This window comes from Octopus bimaculoides, chromosome 5 (assembly GCF_001194135.2).
Source record: "Octopus bimaculoides isolate UCB-OBI-ISO-001 chromosome 5, ASM119413v2, whole genome shotgun sequence".
NCBI lineage: Eukaryota > Metazoa > Mollusca > Cephalopoda > Octopoda > Octopodidae > Octopus > Octopus bimaculoides.
In genome coordinates, this window is record NC_068985.1 from 59,980,479 (window position 1) to 59,995,061 (window position 14,583).

Here is a 14,583-nt window from a genome sequence, read left to right on the forward strand (position 1 = left end):
ATATATATATATATATATATATACACACACTGTTTATATCAACGATGTGAAAGCAATTACTTTGGGTAAATGTGAGCGTTGTGGCCAAACTAGTCAGAACTCTCAAGTACATTAAAAATGACCGTCTTATCGTGAAATGGCTACCATCACCACCCCCACCATCGTCATCATCATCTTCATAGTGATTAACAGTTGCAGTAGCATATCCTAATTAATACAACAGTTATTAGCTCTCACTTCTCCTCCTATGGAGTGAGAGGGAGACAGACGGAGAGTGACAGGAAGCTATGTGTGACCAACAAAATCGTCGTGCAACTTCTTCTATAAGATCTACTCTTCCTACTCTTCCCCTGTAGAAGCGCGGAGGAATCTACGCCAGGTGCTCTCCTACTACGTCATTCAACACTCTCAACTCCCGCCATTCCCGACACTCGTCATTCCTCCCGCTCTTCTCGACATTCCGCTTACTCCCGCTTCTAGTGAACACCGTTTTTTTTTTCTTACTGAGAGGAAGGCAAATAAACCCAATCACTTTATTCAGTCTACAGTAGTATGTTTAACCGTTCGTCTTCTTTATTCATTCTCCGCCCGTCATCTCTCATCTCACACATCGCTACCCCCAACAGTAATCGTACTACTGTGAGGAGATGTTGTCCTAGCCGAGAACTTCCCGTGTCGCTCGACCCTCCATCCCCCAGCTTTGGAGTGGTTGTCAACTCCAGGCCGGCCTTGCTCCGGGCCCTCTCTTGCCTGCTACCATGGTCATGGCCAACTCTAACACTTGTAGTATGCAGCAAGCCGTTCGAGTGGGATTTTACGATATAGAACGAACCCTCGGCAAAGGAAACTTCGCCGTGGTCAAGTTGGCAAGACATCGCCTCACCAAATCTGAGGTAAGCCTTTTCCTCCATCAACTTACTTTAATGTCGACTTCTTCAAATCGTGTCTTTACTCCTGTATTTAATTCCCGTTGTAATTATGTTCAATATCATTTATCTTTTTCTTTTATTTATGATAACCAAAGAAGAAATATCCAGTCTCGTGTGTTATATAGCAATATATATATATACACTTTATTATTAAAGCTGCAAAAATATCACAATATTTTATAAACTTACTCCACATACAAATCAACTTCTACTGCGTATACAATGAAGCTATCTCACTTTCAATATATATATATATATATATAAACATACAGACACAAGCCGCTAAAAGAAAAGCAACTTCAGTATCTAGCAGCATGTACACTGACACATACATACATACATATAAATAAACACACGTAAGTGTTGCGTGTGATTATTAGTAACTACGACGACTTGTTTTTTTCTTTTGTCCTCATGTTTTATACTTTGTACACACACATACGCACACACATATATATGTGTGTGTGTGTCAATAGACATACGCACACTTGTATTATGTATTCAATTACGTCTGGGGGTTTTTAAATCTATTCTTGTACAACTAAACCATAACCGTCAAGTGACTTAACATCAATTATTCATATTTTATGTTTTACGCTTATCTTATGACCAAACATTGATATTATTTATAATAATAATAATAATCTTTATAGAGACGAAGGTAGTTATGTATCAAGGTGCGTGTTGTAGTTCTAAATTCACAGACGACACACTAATGTCTAAAATATTGTAATATGTTAAAACATATTTCTATAAAGTAGTGTCGGTTATATATTTAAGTCTTGGGGGGTTTATTTGATATGACTGGTGCCAACAAGTGACGTAACTGTTCTTAATTGTCTTCTAATTGTGTGTGTGTCATATATATATATATATATATATATACATACATACACGCGCGCACACTGTATATTTGGTTAAACTTTTGCAGACTTGGTCTTAACTTTATCATAGAAGAATTGCAGGTTTTGTTTTAATTTTAATTCCTCCTACTTAACATGGGGTAAAATAGAAAATGCGAAGACGTGTACACGTTTCATTTCCTGTATGTGTATATATAATGTAATTGTTCGTGTGGATGGATAGATAGATAGATAGCTAGATAGGCACATGATTATCATGCTTTTCTTTTCTAATTTCAACTATTGATAATATTTTCATTCACCCCCAAAATACGCTTATATATACACACACACACGTACATACATATGTGTGAGTGTATTATATATATGTTATTTGTTGGTTTATGTTTAGTTTCAGAAATCTTAAAAGCTTCATCTTGGCCAAACTCCATTTCCGTTATTTCTATAAATATTCCTTAAACATTGATAACACCCAAACAACATAAATTCCACATCTTTTTCTCTCTTGCCATCTTTCTGAACTATTATTAAGCAAATTCTTTATCTTGAAAATAAATTTACCGAGAGAATGTTTGTTAAAGACAAAAAATAATGTTTTCACGTGAATTTTGGATTGTTTCCAGCGTCAAACAATTTTAATTCAACCCATCAAGATTATGATTCTGCTCGACGTTTTTATTTTTTTATCAATTAATGCAGCCTTAAATTACATTTTAGTTCTTTAGGTTTACTTTGGTCATCAGAGAAAGCCAAGTCAATGCTGGAACTTTCAATACTATTTCATTCAAGGAATCCTATGTATTATATACATATGCACCCCTATATCTAATATTTAATTCCAAACATCAATTTACCAATATACACACTTGTATGTATCATTTTACTAACACATTATAGTGATAGCTTGTATATACACACATATATACAATCTCATTCTTTTATTTCATGTCGGTCCTTAAAAGATGAGGAAGATAAATGAGATTTTCTAAAACAAGATTATCGATGATACAATCGCTTCTCGGATTAACCATGTGATCACTTGTTTTTCTTGAGGTTCATTCAATAAACAAGGGGATCGAGGTTTCCCAACAGCAGTCCGAGCAGTGATACGAACCCAATTCGTCACATTACCTCCAAAGGTAACAACAATGCAGATCCAAGTTGGTATTCGGTGGAGTTTTCGAACCTTTTACCTGTATGTGATCCTTGAATCAATATTTTACCGGTGATCAATATGTTCAATTTGTAACCATTACTACAAGGCCATGTCGGAGCACCGCCTTCGCCGTTGTACGCTGTACATACATTACGTACGTACACACATTTCTGTATTCCCCATTAAGGAAAGCCATGGTGTATAATCACCGTGTCCACCTACGGATATGAGTGTGTGGGGGGGGGGTATATACATTCATATACACACACATGCGTATGTGTATAGAACATACAACTTTGAAGACGGTGCTCCAACATAGCCTTGTAATGCGGACTACGAAAACCTGAATACAATCACCGGTAAAATATATATGTGGATCAGTCAAATGTTGTTCCTGTTTCAACTAATCTTCATACCATCACCTTCTGTCTGCTGAGAACGTATGAGATATATATGAGCTATATACAATACAAACGCGCGCGTGTAAATATATGAGTATATACGCAAATCCTAGGGATACACTGATATGATAGATTAATAGGCGATTCAACGAATCCCGTCCTATCCTCGAGCACCGTGTACCCATAAACACATTATCCACTGACCTTTTCTTAAACAGCAGTCGCGGTTTTGAGTACATGTGGTTGCGTTTTCTAGCAAATCTAGGGACCACTTAGAAGATATCTTTCGATCCGTGATTTTTTTTTTTTTTTATTTCTTTAACTTTAGGTAAAGCCGGTCCTGATCAAGCAGGCCGACCAACATAAGCGTTCTAAAGATGATCATCCCGCTTTTTCATTAGATATAGTATGACGAGAACTACAATTATCCAGTCTATTCCTTGAGTAAGATTTGGCTGTTGTTTCTAGCTGGTTATGTGACCATATAAGAACTTGTGTATATAAAGTATTACATAAATGTATTTGTAAATGGATGTACTTCTTATTGTGTTTATCTGTGGCCGGCTAAATATGTACTCGATAACCTTTATTGATGTTATCAGACTGATAACTAACCGGCTTCTTCAATTAAATCAACATTGAACTACCATAACAATCAATTTGATAACAACATCTATGATAATAATAACAATGATTTTTTCTGTTGCGTGGGTGTTTCCTCACGCAACTAGTTTGGAAATTGCATGTTAAAATGTTAACGTATCAGTTAATACTGTCAGCTGTGTGTTAGGTCTTCATTGTGTCTGGCGTAATTTCAGATAATCAGAATACATAACGTAGATACATGCATGCATGTGTTGTATGCATTCAGTTTTATATACTTGTATGTATGTTTACTGTGTGTGTAACATACATACACACACACACACATGAAGGACAGTTAATTCCTAGTTTGTGCCCATTGATGTGAAAACGGGCCTATTAGTATCGGGTTATGGGAGGGTTGTATCCATATATAATGTTATTTACACACACATTTCATCTTATGTATACACACACGCGCGTTACATGCATGTGTAAAGTGCATCATATGTCCCAAAAGTAAAATATCTAACAGTCAGGATGATGTACCTAACGAGACACAAATCGTTTACCTCTTTTATCGCCGGCAACCTGTATATAGTCACTTGACCTGTTATGAAATAACAACCAAATATACCTCAAATAATATTCTTATCGTTTAAAGATAAAGGAAGGACACGTTGGACAAGCACTGTATCTGAAGACGGGTCGGTCATAAAAATACATGTATTGTCTAGAGTTACTTTTGTATGCATTTACGAGCGTGTAAATACACTGGTTTATATACACTTAATTAGGCGCGTGGCCTAGTGGTTAAGGTGTTGGTATTGCGATCGTAAGGTTAGCGGTTCGATTCATGGACTGGGCGGCGCATTGTATCCTTGAGTAAGGTGCGCCATTTCACGTTATTCTACTCTGCTGAAAGGAGTGCAAGCCTAGTGCTGGTGCAGCTCTCCACCCGCAAAGGCCCATCGTTAGACTTTCATGCCTAGGAGTGCTTCAGAATATTCTGGGTGGGCATTAATTTCTAATAATGCTAAAGTGGAGTTTCGACATAAGTGTATCACTGTAAATCTGAGGGTGCACCATTGAATAGTAAGGGGTCAATGCCGTGCAGTACACCCCCTTAACGACGGGCATAAACCTGCAGTTGTCTCATCCTCGATATGTTCCACTGGGTCGAGGATGAACTTATCCGGTCATATGGCTTGTGAGTGATAGCTAAAACACACACACATATGGCAATATATATATATATATGTATGAATTAATTTTATCGAGCAAAACATCATAATAATGATGTTGTTTGGCCCTGTCCAAGCAGACTAGGGTTAAAGACACTAACTATGACTACGCTGTCTTTTCTCCTGGAAATAGTGGAACCAAAACTGCATTCTCTCACCTATTGATCCATGTGTATTGTAAAAGCAACATTGTGTGATTTGAGGGAAATTTGGTTGTTATTTCCAATAGGTTGAGCAACCTCTTATATATTCCTCATAAAGATTTTTCTTCCAAATGTGAAACCTCTTTTAATATTGGCACAGGTGACTCGTATACAAGGAGGATGTAATTAGACCACAGGTATACATTTTGCATTGTGTGTATGTGCAACCCTTTTACAATACACTGCCTACATGTTTCAATTTATTTTGGAAATGATAAAGAATTTGGAGGGATTTCCTAAAATAATTAGCTTTTTTAATGTGTTCGGAATATAAATTAACAGAAGATTTTTTCATAAAATTATTAGCAAAGGTCTTAAATTAGGTATAGACATTTTGAAAGTTGTATCCTTTAGAACTGAAGGTCATCTCAAGTATGGTGGAAACAATTTTATTTAACATCTTTTAACCTAAGTAGGAAGTTGTTTATCCTTAAGTAAACATTTATTAATTATTTCATTCTGTGATGTCTAGCTCTGAATATGTTATTTATTCACTAACATCTTCACTCCCTTCTTTCTCACCTCACATGACTGTATTCAAACTCCACCAAATCTGTTTCATTTCATTTCTTAAAGCATTAGCAGTGTAGGGTGTAAAATACAGTTATGACACCCCAATGGGGATGAATAGCACCGAAGAAATAATTTCTGTATGGCTCTGGAATACTGAAACTAAGGTGTGAACATACTTATTTAAACCCCTTCCCCCTGTCAGCACCTTCTGCTGACCTCTACAAATGCTTGTACAATAATTTTCTGTCAACACTGTTATGATACAATTTTATTGACATTTCAATCTATCTATGCCATGTTATTGTATTTCTTTGACTAAACTCCAACAATATTTGAATTAACTTGGATTGCTAACATACCAAACCAAAGATTGTAGCTTGTGAATTCACCCTCACACTGCATCACCGCTATTTTATCTCTTTTTGTTTCCATCCTGACAATTCCCAGTTGCCATTAAGTTCCACTTCAGTAAGAAATCTTTTCTTTTCTGTCCCTCTTGTCTCTCACTTTAACCCTTCCTCTTATAGCATAGCTGCCTCCATCTCTACTGCTACCCCTCTCAGTTGAAGGGGATTTAAATCTTGCAGGCTGCATGATGGCCTCACTTGTGCTGGTGCCATGAAAAAAAACCAAGCACTCAGTACATCTGTAAAGTGGTTGGTGTTTGGAAGGGAATCTAGCCATAGAAGCTACGTCAAACCAGACATTGTCACACAATGCAGTCTTCAGACACATTGGGTCCTGTCAAACCGTCAAACCCATGCCAGCATGGAACAGTGACATTACATGATGAGAGTGTTGATGATAATGATGGTCAGCCATTATAACTGCACTAACAATGGGCAAATGTTGAAATTTACAGCAGCCAGTGTTTTCATTCTTACTTGAAAATATTCAGTTTGTTTTACATCTGTTTTTCTATGCTGGCATGAGTTAGATGAATACATATTGCTGAGATTTCTATCTACCAAATTCATTCACAAGGCATTAGTTATCCTGGGGCTTTCTGCAGGTTTCTATCTACCTAATTCATTCACAAGGCATTGGTTATCCTGGAGCTATTGTAGAAGACAATTGCCAAGGTGCTGCACAATGGGACTGAACCTAAAATCACATGACTGAGAAGCAAGGTTCTTAAAGCAAACTCCCATGCCTGCACTTACAATGTTCAATAAAGTAAAAAGTACCAACTCCCCACTCCACCCACTGTCCATCACCTGCTCAACAACTTACCAACTAATGTTGACCTAGAGTTAAACAGTCCTATGACACCCACCATCCTCATGAGAGAACTGCGATGATAATGATATTCTTTTCTCTGCTACAAGCATAAGGTCTGAAATATTGGGGGGAGGGGGCTAAGTCAATTACCTTGGCCCCAGTGCTCAACTGATACTTATTTTATCAACTTCAAAAGGATGGGGAAAAAATTGACTACTGCAGAATTTGAACTCTGTAAAGCCAGAAGAAATGCTTCTAAATAATTTTGTCTGGTGTGCTAACGATTCTGCTGCAGGCATAAAGCCTAAAGTTTTGGGGACAGGAGTTAATCTTTGATTCAAAGACACATGCCCATCTATCAAAGTCATTGACAAGGCATTGGTCAGCTTGGGGCTACAATAGAAGAGACTTACCCAAGGTGTGCTGCACTGTGGGACTGAACCTGAAACTATATGGTTGTAAAGCAAGCTTCTTAATCATAGCCATGCCTGCACCTATGAGGAAATATAACAAATTACAAACCTATATTTCCTTATATGTGTCTTATCTTCAGTTTAGTCTATATCCCAGTAAGATATGTTTCCTTGTCATTTACAGTTGTCCACACCCTCACATTCTATAAATGACATCAATAATATTTTTTTTATTGCTAATTTATTAATGTTATTTTAATTTTTTAAATGTTTTTCTTTATCAAATTATAAAAACCCTTTTGGTTATCAGTTGGAAAGAAATTGTTTATACAACACTTGCAACTCTGAAGAATTACAGAAATGTTCTGTAATTCCTTTCATTCTGATAGCACTGGAACCACAATTGATTATCTTTAGGTCAAAATCTTCAGTTTTTTTTTAAGAGGTTTAGTGGTAGATGGTGATGACAAAAGGGAGGCAAGATGGTTTGGGGTGAAAGGAACAAGAGTATGATGGTAGAGACAACAATATGGGTAAGGAGTGGGAGAGTAGAGAGAGATAGAAAAAGAATGTTGACTGTTAGTAAAGAAGGGCAACAGCTGGATACACTGAGTGCCAGATAGTCGGAGTGGGGATGAGTACAGATATGTCCAGTGTCATTCCTTGTTATACAAATGGTATGGGACATTGGGAACTGATGTAAAGAGTCAGGCATGTCCTTACAGCCAAAAACCAAGGTTCCACATAAAAAGTATTGGTGCCATGCACCTAGTACACTTTGTAAAGTGGTTGGCAATAGAAGAGCATCCAACTGTAGAAACCAAGCCAAAACAAACTATGGAACTTGTTGCCTCCCCTGGCCTTGCCAGTTCCTGTCAAACCACCCAACCCATGTCAGTATGGAAAAGACATTAAATGTTGATAATGATGACAGCATGATACAGTGAATATCAAGAGGGATGGTAGACAGCAGATATCGTCTCAGTTGGGGTTTATTGAGCAAAGAAACCCAAATATACCCAGCTTCTATCACTCCCAACATTTCAATATTTGTTTCTAGCATTGCATGTCACCAATCATCATGATTTCCTGTCATCTCTTCCCTGAGGTCCAATATCTTGAGATCAGTTTTCACCATTTCATCCCATGTCTTCTTGGTTCTTCTTCTTCCTCAGGTTCTATCCACTTTAGCCCCTGCATCTCTTCCTACAGCTGTCATACATATGCATTACATGCCTGTATCAGCTCAGTCTTTTCTCTCTGGTACACAACATTTAATTCCTCTTATGAACAGCTTATATTCCATCATTCATGCAGACTAGTGTTATCCAGCAAAACATGTTGGTTCCATTTCTCTCTACCCCATGTCCCACTACCATGCATCATCGAACTTCAAATACAGGCATCATACAGCCACCCCTTCACTCTGAAAGAGAAATCTTTTTTCTCTTTTAGCTATAGAGGTAATAGTTGTCTGAACTTCTTCGTCTGTTCTTATGTTCACTGGTAATTAGGTCCCCTAGATAACAGAAGTTATCAGCTACTTTTAGGGAAACATCAAAGCATTTGAGAGAATCTTTTTCGCATGTGTTTCTTGTATTTATTGCTTCTAAACATCTGCCACATGTAAAGTCTACCCTCCCTAATAGGCTTCCTCTGTTTCCACTATATCCATAGTTTACACAGAGTACACTGAATGGAGTTTCTATCTGCTCCCTCTCTGCATAGAGAGCAAAGCCATTTCCCTGACTTACAGAATATCTCTTCAACACAAATGAATCAATGAAGGAACCTCTACATGGTATGTAAACACATACATGTACAAATCAATATGTCTAGTAACTGATGTTACTAAAACAAAATTTCACAAACCTGGTCCCAACAGCAGTGATGACATGCCTGTGACCAATCATGGGTTCTATGGTTGCAAAGGTTTATCTTTAAACATTTACCTAAAACTAAAATACATGTAGACATTTTACCCAAGTGCCAAGATTATTAAAGAAATTAAAGTTTTGATATGTCAGGTTAAAATGGTTTACTGTGACTGAGCTGCAGTTTTGGAGGTTCTGGAGAAGGAATTCATGAATGTTAATTGAGAATATGTTAAGAATGAGTCTCAAGATCATTATGTCATGATGTATTAATATAATAGTAATAGATGTTAGTTGGTTGATTGCTCCAGTCATGCTTTACATTGTATAGAGAGGGGTGGGGAGAGAGAATTAGCATAGGAGGTGCAGGGTGAATGCACATATGAGGCTTGGTGGCAGGCAATAACTTTCTGAAAAATATACGATTTATAAAGAAAATTTGCAGAGGTAGGTTCTTGGAGTAGATTGCAATTATACTCTCTTTACTCTTTTACTTGTTTCAGTCATTTGACTGCGGCCATCCTGGAGCACTGCCTTTAATCGAGCAAGTTGACCCCAGCACTTATTCTTTGGAAGCCTAGTACTTATTCTATCGGTCTCTTTTGCCGAACCGCAAAGTTACGGGGACGTAAACACAAGCGATGTTGGGGGGACAAACATATGCACACACATACATATATACGACGGGCTTCTTTAAGTTTCCGTCTACCAAATCCACTCACAAGGCTTTGGTTGGCCTGAGGCTATAGTAGAAGACACTTGACCAAAGTGTCACACAGTGGGACTGAACCCAGAACCGTGTGGTTGGTAAGCAAGCTACTTACCACACAGCCACTCCTGCACCTATGTTTATAAAATTTAGAAAAATAGTACTGTATATTTATTGCAAGTATACAAATGAGAAATTTATTTTAATTTTATTCTAAGGTAATAAATATCTTTCTTTCAAAAATTAGTTTTTATTTCATAGTTTTGTATATGCACCTAGAAATGTGATAAAAGTTAAATTATAATTATTGCATATATACCTTAGTTTATGATGTCTCCCATGATGGCAAAATTATACATGCAAAGTTACCTGTCACATAACAGGTAACACTCATGAAATAAAATGTTTTTTTTTTCCTCCCTTCCCTAGCGTCATACTGGTAACTATTTTATCACACACCCACTCGTTTCAGAGAGTTGATTATTACATAAGTACGAAGGCTTGGCAGATCAACAATAAAGATGGAACGTTGTGATATTCATGCTGTGAAGTAAAAAGGTTTTGGGCAATTCCAAACAGGTTGTAGATTTGTTGGTTTTAATTATAGTTATATTTCTTTTCTTTTCTTCTTTTGTGACTTAGTCAAAAGAGGAAAAGACAACAGCCACATATAGAGAGACTGGGGGAGGATGAAGCACATCAAGATATAGTTATCTTGCAAAAGAGTGGACTTAGCTAAAGACATACAAGAACAAGGAGGTGGTGTGAAAAGCCAAGAGGCACATTAAGTCTACCATCCAAACACAGATGCAGTCTGTCTGACCGAATTTTACTCACAAGGCTTGGGTTAGCCTGAGTCTATGGTAGGAGACATTTACTTAATGTATCTTGCAGTGGATCGAACCCAAATATCAGGAAGGGCATCAAGCCATAGGAAATCTTGTCTTAACAAAGTTTTGTCTCATCCGTGCAAGAATGGAGAAGTAGACATCAAAATAATGATAAACAAAAATTGTGCTACACCTTTGGAATTATGAACAAGTTATAGTTAATTGTTGAATTACATTTAGTAAAGATTCCAGCAGGGGCTTTGAAGAGACAAGGGGCAATATTTTGTATTCAGCAGGCATAGCAGTTTAAAATGATTCTGTCTTCTGGCCTTCTGTTTTGGTGTTGATCCAACACAAACAACATAGTGAATTTGTGAAGTCATTAGAACATCAAATACTTCATATTTGTTCTGCTTGTCTATGCTCTGAGTTCAAATCCCATTGACATTAGCTTTTCTTCTCATCCTTTTAGTGTTAGTAAAAAAAACAATTCTGAGGTGGTGGATTGGTATAACTGTAATAATGTCAGACAAAATGCTATGTGGTACTTGTTCCAGCTCTTTGCATTCTCAGTTCAAATCTTACTATAACACATACCATACTTGCTCACATACCAGAAATAATGACCAGATTTACTCATATCACACAGTACAGTCTTAAAACAAGAAGTAAGCTGAATATGAAGTCTTTTCAAAAAAAAAAACTGTTATTGCATTAATTACAATTTAATCAGATTTGTTTCCTTCAAGACTGTTACCTTCCTCTGTTGACACACCACCACTCCAACAGTTTTAGGATGGGGGAGTTCTTCTGTTTTGGTTATGTGTTTGCATCAGATGGTGCTCAATTCTTTTCAAATGGAGTGGCTGTGTGGCAAGAGACACTTCATGCTCTGTTGAATAGTTAAAGATAAGGAATGACACATGAACAGATGTATTGTCATGGTGTAACATCCAGGCTTTGTTCACTCAATCCTCGGGTGTTTTTCACACATCCTTTTCCACACATTTCAGGACATCCAATAAAATACTTTATCGATTATTTGACCATATAAAACAAACTTCCAACACCTCATGGAGGCAATGACAAATGACCAAGACCTTTGGCATTATGCCGTGCTTTGAAGACCCATCAACCCAGTTGTGGCAGATATTGGTGTCACACAAATGGTACCTGTACTGGTGACACATAAAGGCACCCATTTACATTCTTGGAGTGGTTGGTATTAGGAAAGGCATCTAGTCATTGAAACCATGCCAAATCAGATTGGAATCTGGTGCAACTTTCCAGCTTGCCAGTCCTGGTCAAACTGTACAACCGATACTAGCACAGATAACAGACGTTAAATAATGATAATGACCCACTGTGTTATCTGCCTTTTTTGTTTCAATATCACAGCCATACACCAACATTCCATCATCTATCATGATACTTCTTAGAAAATTTACATCAACATTCAAAAGATCAGTCACTGCCAGACAGTAATTTGGTCTTCTCTTCATAAATTTTGTGCATCTTCAATTTCTCTTTTAAAATTATGTTGCATAATTTTTTATTGATGCTTGCTTATTTCTTCAGAAACTTCAGAGACAATCGTGCAATGATCTTTCACAATTTACAACACACTTTCTCAATTTTCTCAGTTCACAGCACACTTTCTCAATGTAAGCATCATCTGTTGTCGTGGAATATTGTTCAGATTCGGAGGTTCTTCCCAATTTGACATGTAAGCACTACTTGTGACATTGCACACAACTCTTTCAACAGAGCAGTTGCAATATCAAAAAAGTTTCCATAACAGTTTTTCTTGGTTTGAAATAGAATTTCACACAAACTTATTACTCTACCAAATCTTTCATTGTTCTATTTGCAGCAAATCACCAAATGCACTAAGCATACATTCATTTTAACACTTCGTGGTTTTGATTAAACTGAAGCTCAAAGTTGCCCATACACAGCACTACTGTCACAAGAACCCTGTTCCAGCTGGATTTGGACACTTTTTTTAAAAGTCTCAATTTCTCTATGGACAGATCTCGTATAAAAAGACAGGATGGTCACAACTGGAAAACTTTTGATCAAAGATCTGCTTAACTGTGTCAGATATAGGGTAAACATTTCTTCATGTTGCAACAGGAAGCAGATCCTATCAAGCTAAATTCAGATAAGAAATGAACAGAATTTTCTCTTAATCTTAAATTATATCTGAAGAAATAGCTTACAATCACTTTTTAAATATATCTCCAAAAGTCTGAGTAGGATAGCAAGAGAGAGAGTTTACGTATGTGATCATGAAGTTGGGTGTGTATGTGTTTATTCAATGATCCATCCACCTACTCAACCGACATCAAATTGTACCTGAAATATATTTACATTTTAAACTGTAAATGTTTTGAGCCACCACAAAAGTTTTCATTTTTTTTTTTAATTTGTTTATTTGTTCGTCTAGATATTGTTTTGATTTGCCAGGTTCCCTCCTTTCTGTTAATACCAACTTTAATTCTTGCAACCTTCATCCTCATCAAAATGGAATCTCTGTTCAAAGTTAACACCCTACTGTGTAATAATATAAACACAAAACTTCTGAAGCTTGGGTTTTCAATCTCTACAACAAGCATGTTTGATGCAAGGGATGTTGGCATTGGTCTAAAATGATGAAACAGTTTTCCAAAGAATTTATCAGATTATATACAGTCATTGTTTTAAGGTGTGAGGAGAATGCTTATAATGTCAGTGATATTGGTTAATATTAAACCAAGATTAGACTTGTTAATCTGCTGTAAAAAAAGCCATTGAAGGTCATGTAAGCTATATTGCTGTTGAGATTAAATTCACATCTTGACAAATACTGTTGAAAGCTTGTCTGTCACGCTTTGACTAGAGAAACTTTGAAACCTGACTAAAAGTAAGATGAAATGCTGTCAATCACTGGCAATGTTACTGCTGTCTCTTTTATCCTCTACATTTAATAACATCTTTCAGCAAGTAAGTTACTAAGTTTCATTTGACATTCAAATATTCCTACTGTTTCATTAAGAAATGCTATTAAGTCTATTATAAAACAAAAGGACAGCACGCACATCATGCAGAGATCACTTAGTATGACACTAAATATGACAACATGCAATGTTAGTGTTTATTTCTGGATTCAGTCCTGTTAAACGGGTTAGAAAAATGCTTAGTCCTTGATAAAATGTATTTTATTATTTTATATCATGCAAGAAAAGTGGTTTAGCAGAATTGTAAGAGTATCAGGCAAAATATCTTGCTGTTTTTGTTTCGTCTCTTTAACATTCTGAGCTCAAATCCTGCCAAGGTCAGTTTTACCTTTCATCCTGAAGGTATAAAAGTACCTGTTGAGTGCGGGGGATAATGGTATTAACTGTCTCCTTGCCCTCTAGATTGTTGGCCTTGTATCTGAATTAGAAACAATTTATATCGTGCACTTTGAAAACAATTTTATCATTGGTTATTTAAGTTTCCAATCAGCCAATTGCTGGTTCATTGTACTTCTAGTCTGAGTAATTCAAGCAGATTAAATACCACAAAATATTTTATTTGACATACCAGTTTATTGGTTTTTCTCACTAATATACGTCAGTGTGCATATATATATATATATATATATATATATATATATATATA

The 14,583-nt window shown here is 36.5% G+C and overlaps 1 protein-coding gene across 1 annotated transcript in view; it reads left to right on the forward strand.

Moving 5' to 3' along the window:
- The first annotated feature begins 393 nt into the window (after positions 1–393).
- The window catches only part of LOC106872502 (serine/threonine-protein kinase SIK1), a 69,590-nt gene continuing 55,400 nt past the window's right edge, over positions 394–14,583 (forward strand). Inside the window, exon 1 of the mRNA XM_014919520.2 lies at positions 394–893. Within this exon, the coding sequence (XP_014775006.1) occupies positions 759–893 (135 nt within the window). The 5' untranslated portion in view covers positions 394–758. The remainder of the gene's footprint in view (positions 894–14,583) is intronic.